This window comes from Scyliorhinus torazame, chromosome 6, assembly GCF_047496885.1.
Source record: "Scyliorhinus torazame isolate Kashiwa2021f chromosome 6, sScyTor2.1, whole genome shotgun sequence".
Classification (NCBI taxonomy): Eukaryota; Metazoa; Chordata; class Chondrichthyes; order Carcharhiniformes; family Scyliorhinidae; genus Scyliorhinus; species Scyliorhinus torazame.
The window spans coordinates 280367217-280379298 of NC_092712.1; the positions used below are offsets into that span (position 1 = coordinate 280367217).

Here is a 12082-nt window from a genome sequence, read left to right on the forward strand (position 1 = left end):
GGGCTGGATTCTAATGCCCCGCCTGCTGCAAGAACACCATGGCCGAGATGTCGACAATGGAAAAATCAACCGACCTCGAGCAGGACTTTCCGGTCGCCGGGCGAATGCGGTGGGTGAATCCCACCCTTAGAATATTTTTAGCATTGTGGAGCTGAACTCTGAGATCGGGTCGCCATTTTGAAAGGGTGCCCCAATCTCTAAGTGAGCTTGTGGGTCCCTCACACCCCCCACCCATATGCAATGTCAACCCCTGAACACATGGACACTACCCCACACCCCCGCTAGCCCCCTTACAGCACCCCCTCCCTTCCAGGACCGCCACCATCACCCCTCCAACCAGCCAGAGGCCCCAACTTACCTGCCCTGCACTCTCCTACCCTTCAAACCCCCCCCTCCAACCTCATTTTATGGTCATGGTCCCCTCGCACCTGGCCCTTGGCAGTGCCACCCTAGCCCTTGTGCAACCTGGCACCCAGGCATGCTCCTGCTGGCTTGGCAGTGCCATCTGGGCACCTTGACAGTACCAGGGTGGCAGCGCCATGGTGCCAGCTGGGCAGTGCCAAGGTGCCTATGTTCCAGGGGGAGGGCCAGGGAGCCACCATGACCCCGCAGGGGTCTCCGATGGCCCAAGAACCCCCCCCGGGAGCCGTTCCGTCTGGTCCATGTTTGTGTGAGCCAAACCTGATCGGTGCCCGGCTGCAACCTCCCTGGGGAGTTGAAGAATCGAGGGAGGCCGGTGTATCCGGGGCAGGTAGGTTGTAAATAGGTTTATGACCTACTTCTGCGAGCGTCATTTGGTTCCGTCTATTTTTGGCGGAGTTCTGACTTCGACGTCTCGCGGACTTGGGTGAATTCCACAATGCGCGGAGGCTGTCGGGAGGTCCGCTGTAGGCCTCTCCTGAGATTCGTTGGCTATATTGTGCTCTCGCTTGAGCCTTAACGTACAGCATCCTTTAACATGGTCTCCCTCCAAGGTCACTACCTCCCTCACTGTGGACCTCTGCCATAATGCTGCAGTTCACGGTAGAATAGTGGTTAGCACTATGGCTTCACAACACCAGGATCCCAGGTTCGATTCCCGGCTTGGGTCACTGTCTGTGTGGAGTCTGCACGTTCTCCCCTTGTCTGTGTGGGTTTCCTTCGGGTGCTCCGGTTTCCTCCCACAAGTCCCGAAAGAGGTGTTATTAGGCAATTTGGACATTCTGAATTCTCCCTCTGTGTACCTGAACAGGCACCGGAATGTGGAGACTAGGGGCTTTTCACAGTAATTGCATTGCAGTGTTAATGTAAGCCTACTTGAGACAATAAAGTTTTTTTTTTTTAATTCTCACAGGGAAAGCAGAGTAATTTTCTTATTTCATAGAATTTACAGTGCAGAAGGAGGCCATTCGGCCCATCAAGCCTGCACCGGCTCTTGGAAGGAGCACCCTACCCAAGGTCCACACCTCCACCCTATCCCCATAACCCCACCCAACACTAAGGGCAATTTTGGACACTAATGGCAATTTATCATGGCCAATCCATCTAACCTGCACATCTTTGGACTGTGGGAGCAAACCGGAGTACCCGGAGGAAACCCACGCAGACACGGGGAGAACGTACAGACTCCGCACAGACAGTCACCCAAGCCGCAAATCGACCCTGGAGCTTTGAAGCAACTGTGCTAGCTACTGTGCCACCCCCACTTTTGTCATGGAATGCTTGAATAGAGCATTTTCCCCTGCTTGTGACATAACAGAATATCTTACGCCCATCAGAAAAATGTTAGATAAAATTCCTACTCATGATCATTATGCATTATTATATCATAATTCATGAGATCATTACTCATGGCTCCTCTGGCCTTCCATCTGCCAATAAATACTATAGAATATTCGCCATTGTTGCTGTTGCTGAACAAGTGGTATCTTTTACACCTGGTTGTGCCACTGTACTAACGTAACTTTTTTTATTCCATAACAGGGAGATGGTTGGGTGTACTATAGTCCGCTCTGGAAGACATACTGCTGACAGGCTGACAGACTCAGCTTCATCTTTATCACCTACCTCAGATTTCCTCTGATTTGCCACTTGCCATCTGCAAATAATTCTGAGGTGATGTTGAAAAGACAAAAAAAAAACTGGAAAGCTAAAAAGTGACTATGCCATATAAAAAAAATGAACTTGTACTGAACACGACACTTTGTTGTGTATTGAGTTAAAGTAGTTGCAGGTTCGCCAAAACAAATTTATTCAGGAGCTGTTCTATACACCTGCATGTGAGAATTTGAAATGTTAATGATGGAGAAATTTTATTTTACTGTTTTAAGATTTTATATTTTTCACTTGCAAAGACTTTTTTTGCACTTATATGAAGAAATGTGCCATTGGTGTAGTCACTTTAGGCTGTATGTGTGAACCAAACGATGTAATACATTGTCAAAGTATTTTAATGTGGTTAGTGGGTTGCCCTCACAAACATTACAGCGTACAGCACTATCGTGCATGCAAACCCCTTTGTATTGCAATGAGCTTCATCACCTGCACAACTGAAGCCATAAGATCTGGCTTCTCTCTTAAATTATTCAAAATGAATAGTGGTTTGGTAAAACAGGCATCTGATGAGAAACACAACCATTTGTTACCTGGTGTTTATATGGTTGTGACACGCAGCTGAACTTTGTATTTCCATTAACTGAGCAGAAAGGGCCATTTAGTCCCCATGCACAATCACTGCAACCTCTGCAAAATGAAAATTATTTACAAAAAGTGATTTTCATCCTCTCAACATCCCTAATGTCGTTTCCTCTCATATTCGGAATAATAAGTACGATGAGGAGAATGAAGCTGCCTAAGAATTTTAGAAGTGCCCTTATCTCGAATGCAAAACAATAGTCAACTGTGATCTTACAATTGCTTGATCTAATGTGTGAACCTTTTTTCCATGGTTTATAATTTGAAGCTCACTGGGACTGTCAAAGGCGATCTGACTTTGGAGCTAAACACAGAAATATTCCACCCATATGGTAGAGATCCCACCTTGTCTTTGCATCTATTTGTGATTCTGTACCCACATATATATTTATATTATGCACTTTTCCATTCTACAGACCTATGCACCAAGGGGTAAGGCACCTACTTGCCATTGATAGCACTGGCATCTCACTCCCTATTCACAATGAATGGAATACATGTAGATGTGTGAATTGCCATGCTGAAATAAACTGCTAGAATGGACTTGCATTTTTGCTCCAATGCACAGACTTGAAAAGAGGAATTCCCTGAGTAGATCATTTGATCACGCTAAAAATGTGAAAGGTCCGATTCAGAGCAAGCAGTCAGGCATGTTTGACTTTGAACTTTATGGTTAAACATACACTTTTCAAACCGGAGTCACTTTTCATTTCACAGTAGAGGTTGAGGGAATTCTGGGTATACCTGGATATGTACTGTAATACAATGTGACGTTTCAATTTGGTTTGGGGGGGGGGGGGGGGGCGGAGCAGCACACTAGAAATATACTTTCACAGAGGCAAAGGGCATAAGTGAATATTCAAATGACACTGATAGTCACGTATATAATTGTAGCAAAATAATACCTAAAATAAAAGTCTGCAACCCTTCCAATACAGCAGCTCAAAATGGTGCGGCGTAGATTACATATAATTACATAAAATATGCTGCACAGATACAGGCCATCCAGTTCAATCAGTCCGCCCCTTGTGCTTATTCTACACTTGTGACTCCTATTTTTCCTTATCCATCTTTATCAGCATAACTCTCAATTATCTTCTCTCTCCTATGCTTGTTTTTTTGCCCCCATAAATGTATCAATGCTGTTTGCCTCAACTACTCCCTGTGGTATCGCTTTCACATTCTCACCACACCCTAGGTATAGACGTTCTTCTGAATTCCCTATTTAATTCCTTGGTAATTATCTTATCTTGATGGTGTCTAGTTTTGTTCTTCTGCACAGGCGGAAACAATCTCTCTGTGCGTCTACTTGATTAAAACTATCGTAATGCTAAAGATCAAAGTGTTAAAAACCCGAACTGGTCACCTTCATTCCAAGAACAGAGAGACCTGACCTGTCCAACCTTTCCTGTTGGGTAGGACCCTTCCGTTCTGATATCATTTTTGTAAATGATTTTTGTGTGCACCTCTTTATATTTTTTATTAAAAGGCAACCAGAACTGTACACAGTACTCTAAAATGTGATCCAGCCAAACTTCACTACAAGTTCAGCAGAAGTTTTCTACTTTTCAATTTGATTTTTAACTTTTCAGTTTCAGGAGATACAAATAAAGACAAAAGGGTAAGAAGATGTATCATTCAGAACCTGATTTCTCTAAGCTAAAATAATTGGAGATTCCAAATGTACATCTGATTTTTTTATTTATTTTATAAATGTGACCTTTCATGACACTATTTTTGAAATAACCACTTTCTATAAAGCCTCTAGCATGTTTGGATAATGATGGTTTTCCTGTGTGATGCGAGTTTTAAAGGGTTGACATCAATGGTGACATCAACGTCAGCCAGACGAACATACAGCTGGCCCTCAATGGTCAGGAGTTAGTGGAGAACAGAATTGGGTTTGACTCTAGATACTCACGCTTACAATTGAAGAGCTTGCTGTTGTCCATGAAAAAGAGATATTGGTGGGATTCTGCCTATTGCAGCACTGCACTTTGCCCTGAGTCACTGACTTCAGAGAAGGTGGAGGGTTCCAATGTGGTAAAATTACATAATCAGCAACTGATTATGCCACTATAGCTACCGTATATAATTTACATACAGAAAAGCATGTTCTTTAACAAATGTTCCAAACAACATTATTGCGGGGAGCTAGACTGCATAAACTGTCCAACACAATATAATTTCCAAAATAGGAAGGTGAAGCAATAGCATCTTCTTGGCGATGGTATCATGCAATTGCTGGATTTGATAGAATCATTGTTCCAAAAATTGTTATTTTGAGTAAATTAGTATATTTGCGAAAATGCACTGTGACAGAAGTCAGACAAATATTCATGAGTGATAATGTGTCGCTGCAATTGGACTGTATTACTTTGGCTATAAAGTAGAAAAACAGACTAGTGTTTTTTGTTCCCAGTTGCAATTTAGTGATTCCTGCTGGAAATGCATATGTTGATAAAAGAGTATATGCGACCATTCTGTACTCATGGGCATGCAGCCTCAATTGATTGGAGTGTGTTTCAGCAAATTGTGACTACAATGTTGTAGTGCCCTCTCTGACCTGCGCTTTTATCTTGTAAGATAAAATCTCCAGGCTAGCTTTGCCCACTGGAGTAAGGACCTATTGGGACAGAACTGTGATGACCTCCAAAGTGGAATGGTTGACCGACAAGCACAATGTATTTGAGTGGTGGGGTGTTGGTTAGCTCAGTTGGCTGTTCAGCTGATTCATGAAGTGGAGTGAAGCCAACAGCATGCGTTCAATTCCCATTCCAGCTGTGATTATTCATGAAAGCCATACCTTATTAACATTGCTCCGTGTCTGAGGTGTGGTGACCCTCAGGTTAAATCGCCACCAGTCAGCCCTCAAAGGGGAGAGCAGCCTATGGTCCTCTGGGACTGTGGCGAATGTTTTTTTTTTTTTTACCTGAGTGGTGTACTAGAGAGCCAGGGCTGCATCTTGCAACCTTGTCATAGTAGGGGCAGCCTTGTTTAGGAGAGAAGGCATACAGATGGATACTGAGGTGGGAGAGGGAGATAGGACAATACATCTTTGGTATATCTGCATGATAACAGCAGTGTGTGGTGTCTAACTTAACTGATTTACAAGTTTTGTAGACTTGCTGGCATTCTTGGAATCACTTTATCCTCCTAAATACAGTAATGTTTCTTTGGGGTTTGAAACATACATCAGAGACTAAGGGCAGGTTTTTCTGCGCCTGCCGCCCAGTTTCCTCCCACAGTCCAAAGGTGTGCAGATTAGGTGGGCTGGCCATGATGCAATTGCCCCTTAGTGTCCAGAGGTTAGATGGGGGTTAGGGGGATAGGGCGGGGGACTGGACCTAGGTAGGGTGGCTCTTTCAGAAGGTCGGTGCAGACTCGATGGGCAGAATAGCTTCCTTCTGCACTAAAGGGATTCTATGGATTCTATAATTAGGCATCCTTGTTCACTCAATTCTTTTAAATATACATTTCAACATTATGCCCACTGATTTCAGGGATAAAAATTAGTTTGAGAAATTTACCATCGCGCAATGCCTGTCCAGTCAAAGTGGGATTCCAGTATTATTTTCAACAGATTTTGGGACTGCTTTGGCATAGACTTGCTCGGTTGGACACATTTGGCATCATTCCTTCACATAATAATTGATTTACAATTTCAACCAAGTTGTCTGAATGATGGGAAGGCTGAAGGGCATGTCAAAGCAAGCAGCTTCGGAGTATCTGCCAGAGGCTAATTGCACAGCAGTGTTTGTTATAGTCTGGAGATAGGCCACTGTCCCACTCTCTCTGCTGCAAACTGATTAATATTGAGGGGTCGGAAGGGGGAAGCAATTTGAAGAATAGGTATCTTTAGAAAAAAAAGAGTTAAAATTAACTTACTAATATATATAAATTGAGATTATGGGAATACCAAAGCTCTAATTCATTCATTTCAAGATTGCGTAACTTTAGGGCTAAGGACTGAGACTTCATTGGGCCCATGTCCTCGCTGGGTCCTGACGTTTTCCCACATATTCCGTAGTTTGTGTGTGTTGTTTTTTTCCCTCAGATGCATTTTCATTAATGGCTGCATTACCTTACCTGAGGGTTTCGTGTGAAATTAATGAACACAACTTGGTTACTGAGCTGCTTTTCTCATGGATAATTCCACTTGATCTTTGCCAATCAAATGGTGGGGGGAAACGGTTAAAAAGTTTATAGCCTGTCTCACCACTGCTAGCATTGCAGCATTAATTCTGTCATATGAGAGAAAGAGCTCCAGGTTCACTAGTGAGCTATGTGCCAGGCCCCAGTGAGTTATTTTACCCCTGTGGCATTCTAAACTGTTAGAAAAGATTCCCTGGGATTTAGGAATGATCAAATAAGGAAAACCCACTGACAATGGATTTTACAGTTTGGGTTGTTTCTATGCCGGACATGTTTAAGATATGAAGTTGGAAATAATTCCGCAGGAAGTAATGTACTTAAGAAGAGGATTAATTTTTTCTCCTTCCTAAACACCCACCACCACTAATGCAAAATGCTTTGTGACTTCTATCGTTCGCATGTGCAGCGTGCAGTCTTACTTGAAACCTTGCTTGTTTTACCTGCCTGCTTGTGAATGGTTTGTTCAGGCGATGCTGGAATGCCAATTCTGGGAGAAGAGGCAATCAATCACTTCTAACCACACCTAGCTCCAGACAGGTTGTGAAAAGATGATTCATTAGAGTGCCATTCAACCATAGCTCCTCTCTAAAATGAAAGCAAAACACTATGGCTGCTGGAGATCAGAAATAAAAACAGGAAGCGTTGGAAAAACGCAGCAGGTATGGCGACATCTGTGGAGAGAGAAACAAGAATTAATGTTTTGAGTCCAATATGACTCCAGTTCCGAAAAAGTTATTTTGGACTCGAAACGTTAACTGTTTCTCTCTCCACAGTTGTTGCCAGATCGACTGAGTCTTTCCAGCACTTTGTGCTTTTATTATGACTCTTTTCCACTTTGGGCCCAAACTGGGTGACTTTGGGAGTGTGGTGTCTAAATAATGAGCTGCGCAGTTTGGACAGATTTTTGTTAACAAAAAATAATTCACAATGCTGCGTCCTGTCATCTTGCTACACTGTTCATATCTTTAGTAATGTGATCTGGTGTATTCCAGATTGTCAGTGTTGAAACTGTGATGAATAATGTTGGTAGTAAATGAAACCAGGGTAAATGGTAAACCTCGCCATGCTAGATGAATGTGCAAGTTATTAGCACTATGTAACAACACTTCATTTAAAAAAAAAACTTCTGCAGATGAGAAATGAAATGGAGTGAAGCCCAATGTACAATAACAATAATAGGTCAGTTAGAGACTCATCAGGTTAGAATGTTTTGCAGTGAAATTAATTTGTGATTGCGTATTTTGATACTTCTGGATCTACTGAATTTGGGCCCGATGGTTCTCTCCTGAGTCAAGTACACAGAGTCGAGAAGTTGCCAGGCTTTGCAAACCTGGCTTAGGAGAAATGTCCCCAATCTGGGTTGGGGGGGGATTGCATACTGGAGTCAGGAAAACAATGTGGCGGCAGCTACAGGAACTGCCAAGTGCCAAGGCAGGCAGTTTAAAGGGCCTGCCTCGCTGCTCTGAGACTTCATCCCAGTTGTAATATAAATAATAAAAGAAAAAACAACTTTCTGGCCCTCCCCTACATACCTCATGCCACATCATGCACCCCCCCCCCCCACCACCATCCGTATGGTCCCTCCATGTCCCCTCATATTCTTCATGACAATCTTTTCCCCTCTTTCCACTCCCATGGCCCTTTAGCACCCTATGCTAACTTAATACCAACTCATGCAAAACCATGACCCCTCACTCATCCCTATGTCCCTTTATCACCCCAATGCCAACTTAGTGCCAAGTCATGTCAACCTATGAACCCACCACCCTTTGCACTTACATCCTCCATGCCACCAACCCAGTCTCCGGAGCCATGCTGAACTAAGAAAATTATAGACTTCTCTATATCTAAAAAAATAATCTCATTGACGAAAGCACATTAAGTACATTTAAATCCCCCTCAAAGTACTTAATCTAGTGATTCGAAACAAACCTGTTGGACTTTAACCTGGTGTTGTAAGACTTCTTACTGTGCCCATCCCAGTCCAATGCCAGCATCTCCACATCATATCAAAATATACACCGAGGTTGATGTACTACAAAGCAGACTTTTGCATCGGGCAACATTTAATAATTTATGTTTACGCGCATTTATTTGAGGAATATTTAGAAAAAATGTATTTGGAGGGATCAGCAAATCATCAGGAACCAACCCTTAAACAACCCTTGCCTTGGGGTTACCATTTGCTTTTCATGATCGTGTATATGCAAATTCCAAGGAATGAATCTTGTAATTTTCTTAAGTTGATGCGAGTTGCATCAGTTACTTCAGTGTTCACACTTAGCCAAAGAGTCGTGACTGTTGGCACTTTGTTAGCTCACAGTTTGCACTTCAGAGCTAGAGTTTTGAACTTCGATGATGATCTTCCTCACTAGATCCCGGTAACAATGGGTATCAGCTGAGGACAAAATAGTGACGAGTTTTGCATCAAATTTTATTCCTGCGTCCCCATGATAGAACAAATGTGCTGCAACGTCTTGTGAGATTGTATTGTCAGGACACTGCAGGGGGAGCCACACTTGCTGCCAAGCCCATGCCTTAGAGTGTTTATTTCTATTACAAGATATGGAGCAGAAAAACATCAAGGAGTACATTCCACGTGAAAAATTAAAAAATATGTTATTAAACATGGGGGAGGGGAGGAATCGGGGGTAGGTTTATTGACAGTTTAGTAAAAAAGATTTGAAAATATGCTGCCTTGTTCCATATGTATCCACTGACCAAGGGGCAACTTTACAGATACTATAGGGGGCGATTCTCCCAAATGGAGCCCAAGTGTTTGCGCCGTCGTGAACGCTGTCGCGTTTCACGATGGCGCGAAACGGGCACGGTGCGACCGATTCTGGCCCCTACTGGGGGCCCACGCCAACCTGCGCATGCGCGGGGGACTTCTTTAGCGCTCCGACCCCGACTCAACATGGCGTCGGTGTTCAGGGGCCGGCCGCGCAGGATAGTAGGCCCGGGGGGGAGCAGTCGGCCCGCCGATTGGTGGGCCCTGATCGCGGGCCAGACCCCATCGGAGGCCTCCCCGGGGACGGAGCTCGCACAGGCTGCCCCCCAACCGTACGCGCAGAGTTCACGCAGGCAGCGACCAGGGATGAACGGCGCCGGCGGGACTCTTTCATATCCGCTCGGCCCATCCGGGCTGGAGGATCGGCGGCCCCGCCGATTCCAGCGGCCCGCGGCCGGCACCGCGCCAACCGTGCCGGCGCAAATGGCAGCGATTCTCCGCACCTCGGAGACTCACGCGCCGGCGTCGTGGCGACAGTGATTCTCCGACCCGGCGCGGGGCTCGGAGAATCGCCCCCTATATCCAGTCTCAACTCTCCTACATGTTTGAGGGTTACTTGTCGCCCAATAGACCATTAATTGATTTTTTTTGTAATTAAGTCATTTTATTGATAAGTGTAATGTGCAGAAACTGTTTAGCTTTCCACTGCAATATGTCCCTGGATTAATCTAGTGCATATTGAATTCAGCAGAGTACATAGACACTAATCTAAAAACAATATGGTGAAAACTAACAAAGAGTATCAATGGTTCTATAATCGATAATTCAGCAGATATGTCTCTTGAAGTCACATTCAATGTTAATTTTGCCAATGAGTACAATAGTAGCTAGCTACTGTTCTCATTTTAAAGGGGCAGAATCATATATTTGTATGTAAATACAAAGCCATCTGAGGCTTAAACTGTCTGGAAAAGCAAGAACCTAAGTTAGTGCAAGCTATTGTTGGTTTTCTGTTAAGTGCTTGAAAGTTTGTGTTATACAAGAAACAATGTGTAAGGTTTGAATGAATGCGTTATTGAACGGTGCTTCCAAATACATGAACTTTTCAGAAATTTAGTGGCACCAGATGGCTCATCTCCAGACGAAGCTCTTGCTATTTTAGGATGAATGGAAACGCAAGGATGACCGACTTGATTAAGCAGTTGAAAATTAGTTGTGTGGACGTCACTACAGAAATGGAATTCACTACAAAAACGGAAGTTGCAATATAAACAGTGTCCTTGGCTAAATGTTAAATTGCATAGCACTGCATAATGTTTTAATCATTCCTTATTGATATCTGTGCTCATTCTATCAGTGTTACCTTTTAAAATCAATCTTAACAAGCTGTAAAATCTGAAATGTTTTTGGTTTTACACCTAGCGAAGCTGACATTTTTCCATTTTCTAGAATTTTTTAACACAATGCATTGTCCTTTGCCTCAAAAATTTAGCTTTTGTAGGTCCATAACTAATTCCACAAAGGTTACGTTTCATTGTGCCAGTACAATGGCTTTATTAAACTTAATTCTTTTGAATGTAGGTGTGTAATAAGTTTAATCTGTGCAGCTTCGCAACTTCCTAATTAGCATCAACCAAACTGTCACATGTGCTTGGAACCTATGCAACACTTGTTTTGTTATATAATAAAATAATTCACAATGGTGTGAAGATGATTTATAATTCTGTTTTTGATTTAGTAATAAATATGCCTTGGCAGTCGCATTTTGTCTTTTATTATGTTTCCATTGTGGTTCGTCACCGAGTTGTCTTAAGTATCTTCCTGCTCCTGTTCGATTTTCCCATGGAAAACCTCACCAACTCAGTGCAGATTAACTTAGCCCCCCCCCCCCCCCCCCCCCCCAAATCACCACCACCATCACCACCTACAAAAGCACCAAAATCAATAGTTGTGGAGCACACATTTAACAGTTTTCAGGCCAGCCGACTGTGATTGTATTTTATGCTATAAAGTCTAATGAACTGTTATATTAGTCTAAACTGTAAATTGCCAAACAACAGAATTCTCCAAATGTCCAAACATTTGACATTTTGAACCCAATCCCATTTTATTTGTACTATTTCACGGTGGTGGAGCTTTTAAAGCATTTTTGTTATGTACAAGTTTGCCCATTACATAGAAACTATTTAGAAAATTGTGTGGTCCTAAGCATATACAGGGACAATGTTTAACTTATTTGATGTAAGACCGTAAGGCATAGGAGTAGAAGTAGGTCATTCGGCTCATTGAACCTGTTCCGCCATTCAGTGGGATCATGACTGATCTGATACGATAATCCTCAACTCCACTTTCCCACCTTATCCCCATAAACCTTGATTCCCTTACTGATTAAAAGTCTATTGCAGCCTTGAACATACTTAATGACCCAGCCTCTACAGCCCTATACGGTGAAGAATTCGACAGATTGACTAACCTCTTGAGAGAAGAAATTCCTCCTCATCTCTGGTCCTAGGCTCTCCTACA

The 12082-nt window shown here is 43.2% G+C and overlaps 1 protein-coding gene across 1 annotated transcript in view; it reads left to right on the top strand.

The window, feature by feature from the left end:
• The window catches only part of LOC140425459 (oxysterol-binding protein-related protein 10-like), a 349560-nt gene extending 338226 nt beyond the window's left edge, over positions 1-11334 (top strand). The window contains exon 12 of the mRNA XM_072509757.1: positions 1963-11334. Coding sequence (XP_072365858.1) covers positions 1963-2010 — 48 coding nt within the window. The 3' untranslated portion in view covers positions 2011-11334. The remainder of the gene's footprint in view (positions 1-1962) is intronic.
• Positions 11335-12082: the final 748 nt, after the last annotated feature.